At 72.5% G+C, this 18,249-nt stretch overlaps 3 protein-coding genes across 3 annotated transcripts in view; 2 read left to right on the top strand and 1 right to left on the bottom strand.

The window, feature by feature from the left end:
* LOC131576743 (SCO-spondin-like) overlaps window positions 1-11,931 on the bottom strand; it is a 32,763-nt gene extending 20,832 nt beyond the window's left edge. The window contains exons 1-22 of the mRNA XM_058833734.1: window positions 11,015-11,931; window positions 10,156-10,350; window positions 9,987-10,069; window positions 8,974-9,323; window positions 8,306-8,408; window positions 8,064-8,222; window positions 7,889-7,974; window positions 7,688-7,804; window positions 7,052-7,233; window positions 6,427-6,786; window positions 5,883-6,021; window positions 5,650-5,770; window positions 5,153-5,325; window positions 4,807-5,028; window positions 4,561-4,738; window positions 3,715-3,961; window positions 2,867-3,208; window positions 2,534-2,790; window positions 2,215-2,349; window positions 1,499-1,698; window positions 777-904; window positions 585-694 (exon numbers count right to left, since the gene is read on the bottom strand). Coding sequence (XP_058689717.1) covers window positions 585-694; window positions 777-904; window positions 1,499-1,698; window positions 2,215-2,349; window positions 2,534-2,790; window positions 2,867-3,208; window positions 3,715-3,961; window positions 4,561-4,738; window positions 4,807-5,028; window positions 5,153-5,325; window positions 5,650-5,770; window positions 5,883-6,021; window positions 6,427-6,786; window positions 7,052-7,233; window positions 7,688-7,804; window positions 7,889-7,974; window positions 8,064-8,222; window positions 8,306-8,408; window positions 8,974-9,323; window positions 9,987-10,069; window positions 10,156-10,350; window positions 11,015-11,100 — 3,973 coding nt within the window. The 5' untranslated portion in view covers window positions 11,101-11,931. The remainder of the gene's footprint in view (window positions 1-584; window positions 695-776; window positions 905-1,498; window positions 1,699-2,214; window positions 2,350-2,533; window positions 2,791-2,866; window positions 3,209-3,714; window positions 3,962-4,560; window positions 4,739-4,806; window positions 5,029-5,152; window positions 5,326-5,649; window positions 5,771-5,882; window positions 6,022-6,426; window positions 6,787-7,051; window positions 7,234-7,687; window positions 7,805-7,888; window positions 7,975-8,063; window positions 8,223-8,305; window positions 8,409-8,973; window positions 9,324-9,986; window positions 10,070-10,155; window positions 10,351-11,014) is intronic.
* A 286-nt stretch (window positions 11,932-12,217) lies between these two features.
* On the top strand, window positions 12,218-15,529 carry ZNF467 (zinc finger protein 467). Its single transcript, XM_058831503.1, has 4 exons — window positions 12,218-12,298; window positions 12,925-12,984; window positions 13,099-13,179; window positions 13,384-15,529. Exons 2-4 carry the CDS (start codon window positions 12,957-12,959, stop codon window positions 15,123-15,125), a joined length of 1,851 nt encoding a protein of 616 aa, XP_058687486.1. The 5' UTR covers window positions 12,218-12,298; window positions 12,925-12,956; the 3' UTR covers window positions 15,126-15,529.
* A 368-nt stretch (window positions 15,530-15,897) lies between these two features.
* On the top strand, window positions 15,898-18,237 carry LRRC61 (leucine rich repeat containing 61). The gene is made up of 2 exons (XM_058831526.1): window positions 15,898-15,941; window positions 16,526-18,237. The coding sequence occupies exon 2, from the start codon at window positions 16,671-16,673 to the stop codon at window positions 17,499-17,501; it is 831 nt and encodes a 276-aa protein (XP_058687509.1). The 5' UTR covers window positions 15,898-15,941; window positions 16,526-16,670; the 3' UTR covers window positions 17,502-18,237.
* Window positions 18,238-18,249: the final 12 nt, after the last annotated feature.

Here is an 18,249-nt window from a genome sequence, read left to right as displayed (position 1 = left end):
TGCCCGGCCTCCAACCCCGGCACATTGCACCGGGGAGGGCTCAGCCCGAGCCCCCCAGTGTCCCCGAGCCCCCCAGTGTCCCCGAGCCCCCCACGGGCCCCCCCGTGCTCTCCTGAGCCCCCCAGACCCACGGCACAGCCCCCGCTCCTCCAGCACAGGGGCAGGAGGGGACCCCCGTGTCCCCCAGTTCCCTGGACCCCCCCCTTACCCCCGGCACCCCAGGCACGCCCGGAAGCCCCCCAGACCCCCGGTACCCCCCCAGCCCCCGGTACCCGTCAGCCCCCGGCACCCCCGGTAGCCCCCAGCCCCCGGTACCCCCGGTACCCCCTCAGCCCCCGGGACCCCCGGTAGCCCCCAGCCCCCGGTACCCCCTCAGCCCCCGGGACCCCCGGTCCCCCAGCCGGACTCACGGCACAGTCCCCGCTCCTCCAGCACAGGGGCAGGAGGGGACCCCCCCCTTACCCCCCGGGGCCCCAGTACCCCCGGCACCCCCTCAGCCCCCGAGACCCCCGGTACCCCCTCAGCCCCCGAGACCCCCGGTACCCCCCCAGCCCCCGGTCCCCCGGTCCCCCGGGCGGACTCACGGCACAGCCCCTGGCTCCGCCAGCGCAGGGCTCTCCCCCGCCGGCCGCACTCCTCGGCGTAGGCGGCCAGGGCCGTGCACAGGCACTCGCAGTCCCCGCCGCTGTCACAGCTGGGGCACGAACCGTGGGACGGGACCCGGGACCCGAGACCCGCCCCGGGGCTGGGGGCGCCCCCGAGCCCCCCAAACTCACCCGCAGGCGTCGAACAGGCACCACTCGTAGAAGCGCTGGGGGGGCACCAGCTCGTGGCAGGGGGCGAAGAGCTGGTGCTGCAGGACCCCGCAGCGACCCCGCGCCCAGGCCGAGCGCTGGGGGCTGTCCTGGAGGGGACACCCCGTCAGACCCCCCCGTGTGCCCCACGCGAGACCCCCACCTCCCCCGTGGCCACCCCCAGCCTCCCGTGTCCTCCTGCGTCCCCTCGGCATGGTCTGGACAGCTCGGGGCGGGCGCTGGGGCTGATCTGGGAGGGGTCTCCCCATCACTGTCCCCAGCCGGGCCCCCGGACGCCATCACTGTCCCCATCACTGTCCCCATCACTGTCCCCATCACTGTCCCCAGCCGGACCTCCCGGTCCCCCACTGTCCGGAGTCTCGGGGGTCAGCACACCCCAAGTGCAAGGGACGAGACGAGAGAAATTCAGCCCAGGACTGAGGCACCTCCATCCTCCTCCTCCTCCCCCTGGGATCTGACTCCTCCTTCAGTGACCTCGGCTGTCACAGCCCCGTGTTCTTTTGTAACCCTCAGTGTCCCCCCGCCGGCTCCTGTGTCCCCCTGTGTCCCCTTGCCAGCCCTCCGTGTCCCCGTGTCCCCCTTTGTCTCTCCGTGTCCCTCCCGTGTCCCCCTGTCCCCCTATCCCCGTGTCCCTCCGTGTCCCTCCTGTCCCCGTGTCCCTCCGTGTCCCCGTGTCCCCGTACATCGCAGGGGTGCGGGCGGTGCCCGTCGGCCTCCGGGCAGAGGGGGCTGAGGCGCCAGGAGTCCCCGAAGATCTCGGGGGTCGCCTCCAGGGCCCCGTCCCGGCTCCCGAAATCGTTCTCGGCGTCGCCGTCGAAGTTCCCGCAGAGCCCGGCCAGGCGGCCCCGCAGCCGCGGGGACACGCGCACGTACACGCGGGTCCCTGCGGCCACCGCGGCTGCCAGGGGAGCCCCCCACGGCCCCCGGGACCCGCAGGGACCCCCCCGCGGTGCCACCAGCGCTGCGGACCCCGTGTGCCACCAGGGACCCCGCATGTGACCCCCCCATGGTGGCACCTCGGGCCCTGCCGTGGTGACACCGCCACGGCACCGCCAGCACCAGGGACCCCCCCACAGCCCCCCAGTACTGAGAACCCCCACCTGTACCTCCCCCGGGGGTCTCACCTCCGTCCCACAGCACGGCCAGCCCCAGGGACCCCCAGAGACCCCCACCAGGGACCCCGCCAGGGACCCCCTGGGATCCCCCCAGCCCCCCCGGGGGTCTCACCTCCGTCCCACAGCACGACCAGCCCCAGGGACCCCCAGAGACCCCCCCAGGGGCCCCCAGAGACCCCCCCAGGGACCGCCCCCCGCCCTCCGGGGGTCTCACCTCCGTCCCACAGCACGACCAGCCCCAGGGACCCCCCCAGGGACCCCCCCAGCCCCCCCGGGGGTCTCACCTCCGTCCCACAGCACGGCCAGCCCCAGGCGGGTGAGGAGCAGCAGGAAGAGCCCCGCTCGCTGCAGCGCCAGCCCCGAGCCCCCGAACACCTTTGGGGGTCGCACGGCCACCCCGTTCACTGTCACCTCCCGTCCTGCCGGGGCGGCACCGAGCGTCACCCCCCCGTGTCCCCCCCTCCGCTCCCCCCGTGCCCCACCAGCCCGCGGGGCTGCGATGTCCCCCGGGGTCCCCCCACGGCCGTGACCCCCCGTGAACCCCCCGCCACCGAGCCGGGATGTCCCCGCGGCTCCTGCCCACGCGCCCCGTGTCCCCCTCACCCCGCAGCATGTGCACCACGGTGTTCCCCATGGCCACCACCACCGACTTGGTGCAGGTGACACCGGTGGCACCGCACGGGACGTTCTCGGCGGTGACAGCGAAGAGCCCGGAGGCCTCGCGTGCCAGCAGGTACTCGCAGTCCCCCGCGAAGGTGAAGGCGCGGCCATCGAAGGTGACATAGTGCGGGTCCCCCGTGGCCACGCAGGTCCCCGCGCACTCCTCGCGCCCGCAGCGCCACCGCTGTCCCCGGCACACGCTGCGGGGACAGGCTCGGTGCCACCGCGGGGTCCGCCAGGGGTACAGGGGGGTCCGGGGGTGTCCGGGGGTCCCACCAGGTGTTGCAGTCGCGGGCGATGGTGGCGTTGGGCGGGTACAGCCGCCCGCCGTGGTGACAGGGACACTCGTCCGGGGACACGCAGCGCCCGCCCTGCGACCAGACCTTGCTCAGGGGGGCTCGGGGGGACCCCCGCACCCCCCCGGGGCTGTCACCCACCAGGAAGAGGGTCCCGGGGGGGCACACGCAGCCGTCGGCGGGGCCGCCGCAGGTGCCGGAGGGCTCGGCGGGGTCGCAGCGGCGCAGGCAGGAGCCCGGGGAGTGCAGCAGCCCCGGGGGACAGCGCGGGGCGGGGGGACACGGGGCGGGGGCGCAGCGCCACGACCCCCCCGCGCACACACTGCGGGAAGGACCCCCGTCCGTCTGAGACCCCCACGGTGGGGTCTCCCCCCCATCTCCCAAATTCCACCCGACCTCCGGCACCCCCCGACCCTCCGAGCCCCCCTCATCGGGGTCCCCCGAGCCCCAGCCCCCACATTCTGTCCCAAATCCGCGGTCCCCGTGTCCTCAACCCCACCCCCCCAAATCCCTCTGAGCCCCCCACAACGGGGTCCCTGCACCCCCATCCTCATCTCCCCGCACCCCACCGACCCCCCCGCACCCCGTTCCGCAGGACCCCCCATCCCCCGGACCGGGCTCCCCCCGCTCCCCCGGGGTCCCTCGCTGTCCCCACGGTGGGACACGGGACAAAAGCCCCCCCGTCCCGCGGGGTGTCACACCGGGCCGGAGGGGATTTCATCGCGCGTCACCGCCACCGCCACATCCTGCCTGCGTGACCTCCGTCCTGCGGGTGACCCTGCAGCCCCCCAAACCTCCCCGCGACCCCCAGATTGCCCCGGGACCCACCAGGCCTGGCAGCCGCGGCGGATGCGGGCGCCGGGGGGGTACAGGCGGGCGCCGCGGGGACACGGGCAGGCGGCGGGGGGGACACACTGACCCCCCTGGGCCAGCAGCAGCCCCGGGGGGCAGCGGCAGCCGGGGACACAGAGGGTGTCCGGAGGGGGACAGTCGCTGGCTCCGGGGGGCTCTGAGCAGGAACGGCCGCAGGGACCCCCGCAGTCCCGGTACTGCTGCCCCCCGGGACACGGCTCGTCTGGGGGGGCACGGGGGGGTCACTGGGGGGGAGACGTCACCCCATCCCATCCCATCCCATCCCATCCCATCCCATCCCATCCCATCCCATCCCATCCCATCCCATCCCATTCCCAATCCCATCCCATTCCCCATCCCATCCCATCCCATCCCACCCCATCCCATCCCATCCCATCCCATCCCATCCCATCCCATCCCATCCCACCCCACCCCATCCCATCCCACCCCATCCCATCCCATCCCATCCCATCCCATCCCATTCCCCATCCCATCCCATTCCCAATCCCATCCAATCCCCAACCCCACTGCCCCACTGATCCCATCCCACTGATCCCATTCCCAATCCCACCCCATCCCACTGATCCCATTCCCAATCCCACCCATCCCATTCCCATTCCCATTCCCCATTCCCCATTCCCAATCCCATCCCACTGATCCCATTCCCAATCCAATTCCCAATCCCATCCCACTGATCCCATTCCCAATCCCATTCCCAATCCCATCCCACTGATCCCATTCCCAATCCCACCCATCCCATTCCCAATCCCACCCATCCCATTCCCATTCCCATTCCCATTCCCATTCCCAATCCCATCCCACCGCAGAGGCTCCGGTTCCTCCACTCCAGCTCGGTTCCCTCCCGGGCGCATTCCCGGCCGTAGGCTCCCAGCGCGGGGCACCGGCAGCGCTCCCGGTCCCGCTCCCGTTCCCGGCAGGAGCACACATCCCACCGGCACAGCTCCAGGAACGGCTCCGGATCCACGGCGCGGTGACACGGCTGTGCCGGAGGGGACATTGTCACACGCTGTCACCCGTCCCCGCTGTCCCCCGCGCCGGGGCCCTCACCTGGAAGGCCGGTCCCATGAGCACGGCGCAGGCGGCCTCGGCGCGCTCCCGGCTCCCGGGGAAGGCGGCGCAGGGGTCGGGAAGGTCGGGGCCCAGCGCCGGGCAGGCTCCGGCCGCACGGAAGGCGTTGGCGAAGGCGGCCGCTCCCGGCTCCACGTCCCCCGCCGGCGTCGTGAAGTCGTCGCGCTGGTCCCCGTTGAAGGTCCCGCAGAGCCCCCGCACCTGTCCCGAGCAGGGCAGAGCCCGGCAGAGCCTCATCCCACCGGGTTCCCGAAGCGCCGGGGGTCCCGCCTGTCCCGGGGGTCCATCCCACCGGGATCCCGCCCGTCCCGGGGGTCCCGCTCACCGCGCCGGCCATGGCGGGCTGCAGGGTCACGAAGGTGTCGGGGGTCCCCAGGCCCCAGAGGATGTGGCCGTCGGGCAGCTGCAGGTGCAGGAAGGCGGAGGACGCGCGGCGGATGCTCAGCCCGGAGCCGGAGAAGGGCAGCGTCACCTCCCGCCCGGCCACTGTCACCTCCCCTGAAGGCGACAGCAGCGGCACCGTGGGGCGGCCACCGGGGTGGGGCCCGTGGCCGTGGGAACATCCGGGACAGGCCCTGGAGTGGCTCCCCAGGTGCCACGGGGACACTGGGGACAGGCGCTGGGATGTCACCCATGGCCGTGGGGACACTGGGGATGGGCAGGGGGACACTGGGGACAGGCACTGGGATGTCACCCACCGCCGTGGGGACACTGGGAATGGGCAGGGAGACACTGGGGACAGGCACGGCTGCCATAACGGCATCAGGGGATGGTGCCAGTCCCGGTGCCGGTGTCGGTCCCGGTCCTGTCCACGTGTGTCACCTGTGCCGTGCAGCCGGGCCGTGGTGCGGTTGGTGGTGACAGTGAGGCTGCGGGGACAGCCGAGGTGGCTGTCGCAGGGCTCGTGCTCGGCTGTGATCAGCAGCCGCCCCGCCACGAAGTCCTGGGGACAGAGACGCGGTGACACCCCCGGGCACGGCCCTGCCACCGCGGCCACCGCCAGAGCAGCGCCCCGTCACCGCTGCGGCCACCCCGCTGTCCCCGTGTCCCCTCACCTCCAGCAGCGTGTGGGCACAGGGGGCGGGCAGGGAGAAGCGGCGGCGGTCGAAGGTGACAAAGTGACGTCCCCCCAGCACCGCGCACTCGGCCGGGCACCGCCGCTGCTCACAGCGCCAGCGGCCACCCTCGCACGTGCTGGGGACACCGCGACACCGGGACACCCGTCACCCCCGCTGCGGTCCGCTGGGGGCAACGGGGACCCCGCTGGGGACAGCACAGGGGACAACACGGGGGACAGCGCAGGGGACACTGCAGGGGACATCGCAGGGGACATCGCAGGGGACAGCACAGGGGACACCGCAGGACGGGGGACACCGCAGGGGACCCCGCAGGGGACACGGGGGTAGCAGGGGACATGTCCCAGGGAACCTGGGATAAAGGGGGACACGCCACAGAGACCCCGGGGTGAGGGGACATCACGGAGGACCCGGGATGGGGTGGGACACCCCAAAGGGGACCCTGGGGCTGCCCACCCGCGGCTCCCCCTCCCCCCCGAGGGTGCCAGCCCGGTGTCACCGCTGTCACCGCGGTGCCACCCACCAGCGGTTGCAGCGCTGGCGGATGCTCTGGCCGGGCTCGTAGCGCTGTCGCCGGTGGTGGCAGGGGCAGGCGGCGGCGGGGACACAGCTCGGGCCGTCCCGGGCCAGCCCCGGGCCGCACTGGCAGCCGCCGTGGCAGTGCCGGTGGCACGGGCCCTGCTCGCCCGCCGTGCCGCAGGTGACCGGGCACAGCGACACGCAGTCGGTGAAGCGCTGGCCCGGGGGACAGCGGCGCTCTGCGGGGCGGGGACACTGCCATGGCACCGGCGGCACCGCGGGGACGGGAAGGGGAGGGGACCCCCCGGTTCCTACCGCAGACACCGGGCTGGCGCCAGGGGACGTGGAGCTGGCGGCGGGAGCACTCCCGGGAGTAGGCGGCGAAGGTTTCACAGGCGGCGGGCGGCGGGGGACCGGGGGGGGACAGGGGACCGGGAGGGGACAGGGGATCGGGGCGTGACAGGGGATCGGGGAGCGACAGGGGACCGGACAGGGGACCGGGGGGTGACAGGGGACCGGGGGGTGACAGGGGATCGGGGGGGGACAGGGGACCGGGGAGGGACAGGGGACCGGGGAGGGACAGGGGACCGGGGGCGGACAAGGGATCGGGGGGTGACAGGGGACCGGACAGGGGATCGGGGGGTGGCAGGGGACCGGGGGGGGACAGGGGACCGGGGGGGGACAGGGGATCGGGGGGCGACAGGGGACCGGACAGGGGATCGGGGGGTGGCAGGGGACCGGGAGGGGACACAGGGTCCCCGTCCCCGCACAGCAGTGCCACACACGCTGCGTAGAAGCCGCTGGGGTCCACCTGCGGGTGGGGAGTAGCGGTGAGGATCCTCCCAGGCTCCCCAGAACGTTCCAGGACCCCCAGGACCCCCCTCCGGATGCCCAAGAACCCCCCGGAATTTGCCAGACCTGCCAGGACCTCCCAGAGTCCCCTGGGACCCTCAGGACGCCCCAGGACTCCCGACCCCCCTTGACCCCCGGGGATCTTACAGAACCCCACAGGAAGCTCCAGGACTCCCCGGAACTCTCCAGAACCCCCCGGGACGCCCCCAAAACCCCCCAGAAACCCCTGGGAGCCCCCAGGACATCCCGGAACGACTCTGGGATCCCCTGGAACTCCCAGGAGCCCCCCCAGTACTTCCCAGGACAGCCCTGGGACCACACAGATCCCCCAGAACCCTTCAGAACCCCTCCCCAGCACCCGCTGAGCCCCCCGGGACCCCTCGAGCCCCCCGGGTCCCCCCGGTGCCGCTGACCTCGCCGTGGCACTGCCGGAAGGGCTGGGCCAGCAGCCGCCCGCACGTGGCCACCGCCGGTGCCAGCTCAGCCGGGCCACACGCGGTGTCCCCCTCTGGCACGTCCCTGCACGGGGGCTGAGCCGGGGGTCCCTCAGCGCGGGGGAGACCCCCGGGGACCCCCGAACGGGCGCGGGGGCGTCACCCCGGCCCCTCCGGTACCTCCGTGGCAGCCACCGGCACCTTCCAGGAGTTGCCAAAGGCGGCGGGGAAGGCAGCGATGGCCCCGTCGGGGCGCACGAAATCGTCTGGGGGGACACGGGGGACAGAGGGGACATGTGGGCTGTCCCCTCGGCCCCAGGTGGGGCGGGGGCGGCACTGGGAGAGTGGCACTCACCTGCAGGGTCGTCGGTGTAGGTGCCACACAGCCCCCAGGTGGCACCGCGCAGTTCAGGCTCCGCTGTCACCGTCACTGCCAGGTGACCGTCCCAGGCCACCCGCACGCCCAGGCTGCTGGCCACGGCCACCCAGTCACCCGGCCAGGTGACACCGAGCCCTGCGCCGGGGACTCCGATCGATCACCGTGTCCTGGTGTCACCCGGGGCTCCGGTGACACCCTGCCGGCCTCGGGGACCTCACCTTTGTGCAGGTACGGGCGTCCCTCCGGCACCGCCGCCCCGTTCACCGACACGTTCCGTCCCTCGGCCACCACCGCGGCCGTCCCGAACGTCATCAGCAGCACCTGCGGCCCGGGGGTGGCACCGGGACACTCAGGGGGGGCAGGGACAGCGGGCTGGGGCACTCACGTGTGTCACGGTCACCAGGCATGGAGCCGTGGCTGTGCCAGCCCAGCTCCCACCCCAAACCCATCCCAGGTCCCATCCTGGCTCCCAAACCCATCCCAGCCCCCAAAACCCATCCCAGATACCCCCAAAACCCATCCCAGCCCCCAAAACCCATTCCAGATACCCCCAAAACCCATCCCAGCTGCCAGATCCCACCCCAAACCCATCCCAGATCCCATCCCAGATCCCATCCCAGGTCCCACCCCAGTTCCCACCCCAATTCCCACCCCAATTCCCACCCCAATTCCCACCCCAGTTCCCACCCCAGCTCCCAACCCCCCCTCCAGCTCTGGGAACAGGACCAGTGGCCCCAAGTGACCCATCCTGTCCCCCCCAGGTGTCCCAGGCCGATGGTGACATCCCGGTGTTGTTGTCACCCGTCCCCGTTATCCCGCCCAGCCCGGTTCGGGGCCGGTGCTGGGTTTTGGGGTGTCCCCCGCGCCCCCCGCCGGTGTCCGGTACCCGGGGGTGTCCGAGCCCCACGGTGATGTCCCAGGTGCCGTCGGTGGCGGTGGCCAGGCTGTACCGGCAGGAGCCGGCGAAGCCGAAGTGCCGCCCGTCGAAGGTGCGGAAGCGCGTCCCGGCCCAGGCCTGGCACGTGGCCGGGGGGCTGCGGTGGCCCCGGGACCCCCCGTCCCCACCCAGGGGCAGGCGGGTGCAGGGCAGGCAGGGCCCCCCGCTGTCCCCGCCGCGCCAGCTGTGTCCCCAGGGGTGCTGGCAGCACTCGGCGCGGCTCATGGCGCTGCCATTGCCTCCACCGGCGCCGTCCTGGCACTGCCATGCGCTGAAACAGCGGCCCAGGGAGCCGGGACCTGCGGGGACGGGACAGCGGGTGACACCACGGGGGACAGCGGGATGGCACAGTGGGGGACAGCAGGGTGGCACAGAGGGGTGACACAGCGGGGTGACAGAGCAGGATGCTGACCCCAGCACCCATCCCAGCAGCCTTTCTGGCACCCAGCAGGAATGGCACAGCGAGGGTTTCACTCCAGGAACGGTGGGAGTGACATCCCAAATCCCATCCCAACTCCCAAATCCCATCCCGGCTCTCAGAACGCATCCCAGATCCCATCCCGGATCCCAGATCCCATCCCAGTTCCCAGTCCCCACCCCAGTTCCCATCCCAGATCCCAGTTCCCATTCCAGATCCCATCCCAGTTCCCATTCCCGTTCCCAGTTCCCAGTTCCCAGTTCCCATCCCAACTCCCAGTTCCCATCCCAATTCCCAGTTCCCATCCCAATTCCCACTTCCCATCCCAGTTCCCAGTTCCCAGTTCCCATCCCAACTCCCAGTTCCCATCCCAGTTCCCATCCCAATTCCCAGTTCCCATCCCAATTCCCAGTTCCCATCCCAGTTCCCAGTTCCCAGTTCCCAGTTCCCAGTTCCCAGTTCCCATCCCAACTCCCAGTTCCCATCCCAGATCCCAGCTGCCATCCCCGGGTGTCCCCCCGTGTCCCCCCCGTGTCCCCCTCACCCTCAGTGCAGCGGGCTCCGCTCCAGCCGGGACAGCAGCCGCGTTCCGTGTGGTTCCGGATCACCGGCTGCAGCTCCGGGGGGCTGCGGGGACCCCCCGGTGTCACCCAGGGTCCCCCAGGGTCCCCCAGGGTCCCCCAGCGCCCCCCGCGCCGCTGCCCCGGGCTCACCGGTAGATGTGGCAGAGGGGGGGGTCGCCGCCGGTGTCCCCGGGGGGATTCCCGCGTTCCCGGCGCGTGCGGTCCCGGTCCAGCCGCCACCCGGCCAGGCTGTACTGGTACAAACTGGGACACGGCACGGTGGCCTCGCGCCGCGGCGTCACCTCCTCCTGCTCCGTCACCTGCACCGTGCGCTCGCACCAGCGCCTGCGGGAACCCGGCACATCCGCCGGGATCCAGCGGGATCTGTCCGGGATCCACCCAGGATCCACCCACACCCACCCGGGATCCACCCGGGATCCACCCGGCATCCACCCGGGATCCACCCGGCATCCACCCGGCATCCATTCCTGCTCCTACCACCCATTCCCAGCTCCCAACCTCCATTCCCAGTTCCAATCCCTGATCTCCACTGCACATCCCAATCCAATTCCCAGTTCTCCTTCCCAGTTCCCACCCCTCATTCCCAGTTCCCATTCCCAGATCCCATTCCCAGTTCTCAGTTCCCATTCCCAGTTCCCACACCCATTCTCAGTTCCCATTCCCAGTTCCCACACCCATTCCCAGTCCCCATTCCCCATTCCCTATTCCCATTCCCATTCCCAGTTCCCAGTCCCCGCTCCCAGTTCCCGTTCCCAGTTCCTATTCCCCATTCCCAGTTCCCAGTTCCCACACCCATTCCCAGTCCCCATTCCCAGTTCCCAGTCCCCATTCCCAGTTCCCACCCCTCATTCCCAGTTCCCATTCCCAGTTCCCATTCCCAGTTCTCAGTCCCCATTCCCAGTTCCCACACCCATTCCCAGTCCCCATTCCCAGTTCCCAGTTCCCAGTCCCCATTCCCAGTTCCCACCCCTCATTCCCAGTTCCTCACCCTGTGGCTGCCCTCACGGCTGTCACCCACAGCACGGCGGTGGCCACGAGCCCCACGGGGACCCCCGGCCCCGTCACTCGGGCCATGCCTGTCCTGGACAGCGGGGTCCAGGTGACACCACTGTCACAGTTCCTGGGGTGTCCTCGTGGCCACCAGCAGTGTCACCCACCCTGGTGCCACTCACGGGCCCGGCTCCGGCACTGCCAAGCGGCTCCGGGATTTATGGAAGTGCCCAGAAGTGCCACCAGCTGCGGTGACACCGATTGGGCACAGCTGGCAGCTGGGGGGGGCACGGTGACATCAGGGTGACATCCCCCCGTTTCCTGGGAGAAGGAGATGGCATGGGACATCCGGGATCCGGCACGGGGACACGGATGTGCCAGGACAGCGGCTGCTGGTCACGCTGACCCCCTGAGTCCCCACGTCCCTGTCTGTGTCCCCTGTGTCCTCCCTGTCCCCACGTCCCTGTCTGTGTCCCCTCATGTCTCCTGTGTCCCTGTCTGTATCCCCTCATGTCCCCTGTGTCCCTGTCCTGTGTCCCCTCATGTCCCCTGTGTCCCCTCATGTCCCCTGTGTCCCTGTCTGTGTCCCCTCATGTCCCCTGTGTCCCTGTCCTGTGTCCCCTCATGTCTCCTGTGTCCTCCCTGTCCCCACGTCCCTGTCTGTGTCCCCACGTCCCTCTGTGTCCCCTCATGTCCCCTGTGTCCTCCCTGTCCCCATGTCCCTGTCTGTGTCCCCTCATGTCCCTGTCTGTGTCCCCTCATGTCCCCTGTGTCTCCTCATGTCTCCTGTGTCCTCCCAGCCCCGTGTCCCCACGTCCTGTCCCGTGTCCCCATGTCCCTGAGCCAGCCGTGCCCGTGTCCCCTCTGAGGGGGACCCCCGCTGGGCACTGGGCTGGAGGACACGGGGGGACACGGGGGAAATGGGGGGGACACGGGGGGACATGGGGGGGACACGGGAGGACACGGGGAGGACATGGGGGGGACACGGGGGGACACGGGGGGCGGGGGGACACGGGGAGGACACGGGGGCGGTCCCGGTGGGACACGGTGGGGGAGGACACGGGGGAGGACACGGGGGCGGTCCCGGTGGGACACGGTGGGGGAGGACACGGGGGAGGACACGGGGGCGGTCCCGGTGGGACACGGTGGGGGAGGACACGGGGGCGGTCCCGGTGGGGCGGTCCCGGTGGGGCGGGGGGACCGGCGGCCACCGCGGGGGGCGGGGCACGGTGGCGGCGGCGGCGGCGGAGCCGGAGGGGCCGGGGGAGCCCCGAGGCCGCGGGTACGGGCGGGACCGAGACCGGACCGAGACCGGGATCGGCACCGGGATCGGGATCGGGATCGGGAGGGGCAGGAAGGGCGGGGGGAGCGGGGGGGAGGGGCAGGATGGGAGGGCGGGGACGGGAAGGGGGCACGGAGGGGACAGAGGGGGGACAAAAACGGCTTGGGGGGGACTGAGGGGGGGGCTGAGGGGGCTGGGGCACAGCGGGGGAGGGGCCCAGAGGGGGCTGGGGGTGCGGGAAGGGTTTGGGGAGAGGTACAGGGGGGACCCAGGGAGGACGGAGAGCGGGGGTGGGGTGGCCACGAGCTGCTGGGGGACCAGGACGGGGACACCACGGGAACCCCGGAGCCCCACGGAACCCCTCGAGACCCCCCCGGATCCCTGCGAACCCTGTCCGACCCCCCTGAATCCCCCCTGGGTTCCCCCCGAGCCCCTCCCGGCCCCACCGGGCAGGAGAGCGTTCACCCACCCCCCCCGTGCCCTGGGCACGACCCCGGCCCCCCCCGGGTGTGCAGGGGGTCCCCAGTCCGGGTCTGGGGGGGCTCACCCCGTGCCCCCCCCGGGTGTGCAGAGGGTCCCCAGTCCGGGTCTGGGGGGGCTCACCCAGTGCCCCCCCCCCACCGCAGGTCCCCCCGTGGCCGAGACGGAGCCGGAGGAGATGGAAGCACCGGGATGCACCGGCCCAGGTGGGGACTGGGGGGTTCAGGGTGGGTCTCGCTTGGGGGCTGCGGGGTCCCCGGGGTGCTCGGGGTCACCCCTGAGCCGGGGAGGGACCTGCCCGTGCCTCTTTGTCCCCGCAGCGTGGCTGGTGGTCCCCAAGGTGGAGATGAGCCCCGAGGGTGACGGGGATGATGCAGGGGACCCGGAGCTCGATGACTCAGGTGAGGTCACTGCCGGGCGTCTGCACACGGTCACTGTCACCCTGTCCTGGGGCTGGTGGCAGCGCTGGGTCCTCGGGGATGGTCACCACGTCCCCGGGGCCAGCGGCCGTGCTGGGTCCTCGAAGGGACGGTCCCCGTGTCCTGGTGCCGGTGGCCGTGGCAGGACACCCTGGCATTGGCACGTCCCCTGCCGTGTCCCCGCAGGGCAGTGGCTGGTGCGGAAGGTGAAGGTGGAGGACGAAGATGAGGCCGAGGCCTGGGCAGCTGCGGTCGGAACCGAGGCCCCGTTGTCTCCGCGGCCGCCGCCCGGCTCGGTGCCCCCCGACCCCGCCGGGACACCGGACCACACCGGCGGCTGCAAGGTGGAGGAGCCGTGCCCGGAGGAGCTGGGGTACGGGCTGCTGCCGGCCTGGGGGCCGGGGCCGCACCCGGACGGCGTCGGGACGGCCTTGGGCGCGGGGGCGAGCCCCGGCGGCGGCGGCGGCTGCGGGCGCTGCTCCCGGCCCGGCCCGCGGCCGTTCTGCTGCCCGCAGTGCGGGAAGGCGTTCGGGAAGAAGGCGCACCTGACGCGGCACCTGCGGGTGCACACCGGGGAGCGGCCCTTCCCCTGCCCGCACTGCGGCCGCCGCTTCCGCCAGCGCATCCACCTGCGCTCCCACCTGCGCACCCACACCGGGGAGCGGCCCTACCCCTGCCCGCGCTGCGCCCGCCGCTTCCGCAAGAAAACGCACCTGGACCGGCACCTGCGCACCCACACCGGGGAGCGCCCGCACCCCTGCCCGCGCTGCGCCCGCCGCTTCGCGCACCGCCAGCACCTCCTGCGCCACCTGCGCCTGCACGGGGACCCCGCGCCGGGACACGGCCACCGCCGAGGGGACGGGCACGGCCCGGGCCCCGCCGAGGAGAAGCCGCTGCCCTGCCCGGGCTGCGAGATGAGCCTCAGCTGGAAGCGGAGCCCGGCGGAAGCGATGCCGGGGGCCGGGAATGGACACCTGGATGGGCACCGGGATGAGGACGGGGACGCTGAGGAGAAGCTGCTGATTTGCCCCCAGTGTGGGATGAGCATCATCTGGAAGCAGAACTCGTCGTCGCACCCGTGGCAGCACCCGGAGAACCAAGCCCTCGGCTGTGCCCTGCAGCCCCCGCAGGAGCCCGGAGCCCAGGACCCCCAGCCCCCCTCACAGGCGGCCCCGGCCGAGCGTCCCCTCGTGCAGGACCCCCAGCTCCCGTCACAGGTGCCCGGTGCCGACCGCAGCCAGGACCCACAGCCCCTCCCGCAGCCCCCGCAAGCGCCCGGTGCCCAGGACCACCGGCCACGGGAGCCGAGTGCCACGGGCGGCCCCGGCTGCGCCCAGGACCCCCCGCAGGCGACCCCCGCCCAGCGCCCCTTCACCTGCCCACAGTGCGGGCGCGGCTTCGGGCGCAAGGCGCACCTGGCGCGGCACCTGCTGGTGCACTCGGGCACCCGGCCCCACGCCTGCGCCCGCTGCGGCCGCCGCTTCAGCTCCAAGACAAACCTGGGTCGGCACCAGGCCGTGCACACCGGGCTGCGGCCCCACCACTGCGCCCGCTGCGGCCGCGGCTTCACCCGCAAAACTCACCTGGAGCGCCACGAGCGCACCCACGGCACCGGCACCAGGACGGGCACGGGCATGGGCACAGCCAGCGCTGGCACAGGGACGGGCACAGCCAGCACTGGCACGGGGACGGGTACAGGCAGTGCTGGCATGGGGACAGGCATGGCCAGCGCTGGCACGGGGATGGGCACGGCCACTGCTGGCACGGGGATGGGTACAGGTAGCGCTGGCATGGGGACAGGCATGGCCAGCGCTGGCACAGGGATGGGCACGGGCAGCGCTGGCATGGGGACGGGCACGGCCACTGCTGGCACTGGCATCGCTGGGTCCCAGCTGAGCTGGCCAGAGCCCCCCACCCTCTGTCCCTGAACACCAGGAGGTGCCAGGGGCTCCAGTGGATGCCAGCGGTGAATCCCTGGCACTGCGGTGTTGGGATGTGCCGGGAGGTGCCGCGGGCCCTGACGGCTGCCGGTGGTGAGTCCTGGCACTGGGGTGTGCCGGGGGCACTGGTGACCGGCAGTGGCACACCCTGACCCCGGAGGTGTGCCCTGTTCCCCGGTGACCCTGAGCCCCGGGATGTCCGGGGTGTGCCGGTGCCACATCCTGAGGGCCGGGATGTGCCGGGGGCCCCGGCAGGGGGATCCCACGGGATCCCGGGGGATCCCGGCCCGTTGTGCCACCGGCAGCGCTGTGGCCGGTGGCGCTGGCAGCCCCCCGGTGGGCAGGAGGCACCGGAGCGAAGCCGAGATGCCAATAAAGCCGTTTTTATGGAACTTCTCGGGGAGCCGGGGGGAATCTCGGGCCCGGGGGGCGGACCGGGGGTCGCGGGGGGCGTGGCCCGGGGAGAGGGCGTGGTCAAAGCAGGGGCGGGAACGGACACTCGGCTCGGATGGGGGCGGGGCATCGCTCCCATGGCAACGGGGGCGGGGCTTGGGATGGGGCGGAGCATCGCTCCCATGGCAACGGGGGCTCGGATGGGGGCGGGGCCTCGCTCCCATGGCAACGGGGGATCGGATGGGGGCGGGGCATCGCTCCCATGGCAACGGGGGATCAGATGGGGGCGGGGCATCGCTCCCATGGCAACGGGGGCGGGGCTTGGGTTGGGGGCGGGGCATCGCTCCCATGGCAGCGGGGGCGGGGCTCCGGTGGGGGCGGGGCCTCGGGGCCGGCGGGAGCCGCCGCTCGGTGAGAGCGGGGGGGGGGGAGGGGAGGGGGGAGGGGAGGGGAGCGGGGTTTGGGGAATTTGGGGGGACCTGGGGGGCGGAGAGGGGCGGGTGGAATGGAGGGGCTGGGAGAGGAGTCACGGGGGTAAAGGGGGGGGAACAGAAGGTTCTGGAAGCAGCGGCGGAGGGAACGGGGGGGGTCTGTGAGGTCGGGGGCGATGGGCGGCTCTGGGGGCGTAACGGGGGCACCGGGGATGGAACACGCTGGGGCTGGGGGTGTTGGGGTGAGGCCCGGTTGGGGTGTGGGGGCTCCCCATAGGCTCCGGACCTGTCCTGTGCCCCAGGTTCCCCCCAGCTACACCCCACGCGTGTCCCCTGACCACACCCATGGCGTTTGGGTCCTACGCGTGTCCCCACAGCCCCGAGACTCCCCCAGATGTGTCCCACACGTGTCCCCACAGCCACCGTGTCCTTCCAGAGCCGTTCCCCAGTGTCTCCCGGAACCCCTTTCCCTGCTCGGGACCACCCCCGGGGATGGAGGGGCGTGGGGAGGAGGAGGTGACACCCCCACATGTGCCCCACGACACGTCTCCCGTGCCCCCCCAGGTGTGCCCCACGCGTGTCCCTGTGCCCCACGCGTGTCCCTGTGCCCCACACGTGTCCCCGCGCCTCAGGGCACCCCCACAGCCGCCCCGGGGGGCTCCCCGGTGCCACCGCAGCCCCTCCGTGTCCCCAGGACCCCCCCGCAGGGATGGAGGGGCGCGGGGAGGAGGCGCCGGAGCCGGAGGCGTCGGAGCCGTCGGAGGATGAGGAGGAGGAGGAGGAGGAGGACGAAGGCTCCGGGGTGCGGGTGACGCCGGCGCTGCTCAAGGCGGCCACGGGCGAGTTCTCGCTGGAGTCCATCCTGCTGCTGCGGCTGCGGGGCCGCGGCATCGCCCACCTGGGCTGCCTGGCCGACTGCTCCAACCTCGAGTGGCTGGACCTGTCCGGCAACGCCATCGCGGGGCTGGCGCCGCTGGCCACGCTGCGCGCCCTGGCCGTGCTCAACCTGGCCGGGAACCGCGTGGCGAGCGTGGAGCCGCTGCGGGGCTGCCGCAGCCTCCGCCAGCTCAACCTGGCCGGGAACCGCCTGCGCAGCCTCCGCCAGCTGCGCTGCCTGCAGGGGCTGCGGCACCTGGAGAGCCTGAGGCTGCGGGACCCGCTGGGCAACCTGGGCAACCCCCTGTGCGCCTCGCCCGCCTACCGCGCCGCGCTGGCCGCGATGCTGCCCGGCCTCAAGGCCATCGACGGGCAGCGTGTGGCCGGCAGGGGCAGCGAGCTGTTCCGCCTGTGCCGGGAGCTGGACGCCGCGCTGGACACCGAGAGCGCGCCCGCCGCGCCCGCAGAGCCGCCGCAGCCCTGGGTGCGGGCCGGCTTCTGGGAGCCGCGGCCACCGGCCCGGAGCGCGGTGCTGGAGGAGGCCACCAGGCAGCTGGGCCAGGCCCTGAGAGAGTGCCGGGAGCTCGGCCGCCGCGCCGATGACTCCATCGCACAGGCCCGGCGGGCGCTCGGCCGCCGCCACCACGGCAACTTCGGCTTCTGAGAGCGGCCATGGGGCCGGGGATGGAGCCCGGAGCCGCCAGGGACCGCGGCACGGCCGGGAGAACCCCCGGAGGAGCCGCGGCCCCGGAGCCCGCGTGCTCTGAGCTGTGCGGCCCCAAAAATGGGACTGGAGAACCCCCAAAGCCATTGCAACCCAAAGCCGCCGTCATCTGAGCCACCGGAGCCCAAAAACGGGGCCGGGAGAGCCCCCAGAGCCACAACAGCCTGAGCTGGGGGACCCCCAGAGCCGTCACGAGTCCAGCTGCTTCACCTGAACCGTGACACCCCAAAAACTCTGCCAGCCCTGCCCAACCTCATCTTCTTAGCCACGGGACCCCAAAACTGGATCCAGGACAGCCCCCAGAGCCAAACTGTCACCGTGAGACCCCCAGAGCCACCACAAGCCTGTCTTCATCTTCAGAGCTGCGGGACCCCCGCACTGGAGCTGGGGTACCCCAGAGCCCCCCCGGCAGGACCACGGCACCCCCCCAGTGCCAGCACGGGATGCCCAGGGAGCGCCCGAGGAGCCGTGGGGAGCCCGGCCTCAGCCCTGGCACGGCTCAGGGACACTGTGCATTAAACCTGTCCCACCCTGCAGTGTCCCTCTGTCCTGCGGCCTCGGGGGTCTCTGCGCTGCTCAGCACCCATCACAGCCCTGTCCTTCACCCCTGGGGACAGCGGGGGACACGGGCAGTGGTGACATGGGGCACCCAGCAGGGCCCTGTCTGATCCCCGGGGGCGGCAGGCGG

This window comes from Poecile atricapillus, chromosome 2 (genome assembly GCF_030490865.1).
Source record: "Poecile atricapillus isolate bPoeAtr1 chromosome 2, bPoeAtr1.hap1, whole genome shotgun sequence".
NCBI classification, from domain to species: domain Eukaryota; kingdom Metazoa; phylum Chordata; class Aves; order Passeriformes; family Paridae; genus Poecile; species Poecile atricapillus.
The sequence above is the reverse complement of the archived record's forward strand: the minus strand, read 5'-3'. Positions and strand labels throughout refer to the sequence as shown.

What these genes read in the sequence shown, in the direction of transcription:
- LRRC61 (XM_058831526.1), top strand. Translation starts at nt 16,671, where the DNA reads ATGGAGGGGCGCGGGGAGGAGGCGCCGGAGCCGGAGGCGTCGGAGCCG.
- ZNF467 (XM_058831503.1), top strand. Translation starts at nt 12,957, where the DNA reads ATGGAAGCACCGGGATGCACCGGCCCAG. An exon ending in ACCGGGATGCACCGGCCCAG is followed by an intron (nt 12,985 to 13,098) that starts GTGGGGACTGGG and finishes TTGTCCCCGCAG; the next exon opens with CGTGGCTGGTGGTCCCCAAG. An exon ending in CCCGGAGCTCGATGACTCAG is followed by an intron (nt 13,180 to 13,383) that starts GTGAGGTCACTG and finishes GTGTCCCCGCAG; the next exon opens with GGCAGTGGCTGGTGCGGAAG.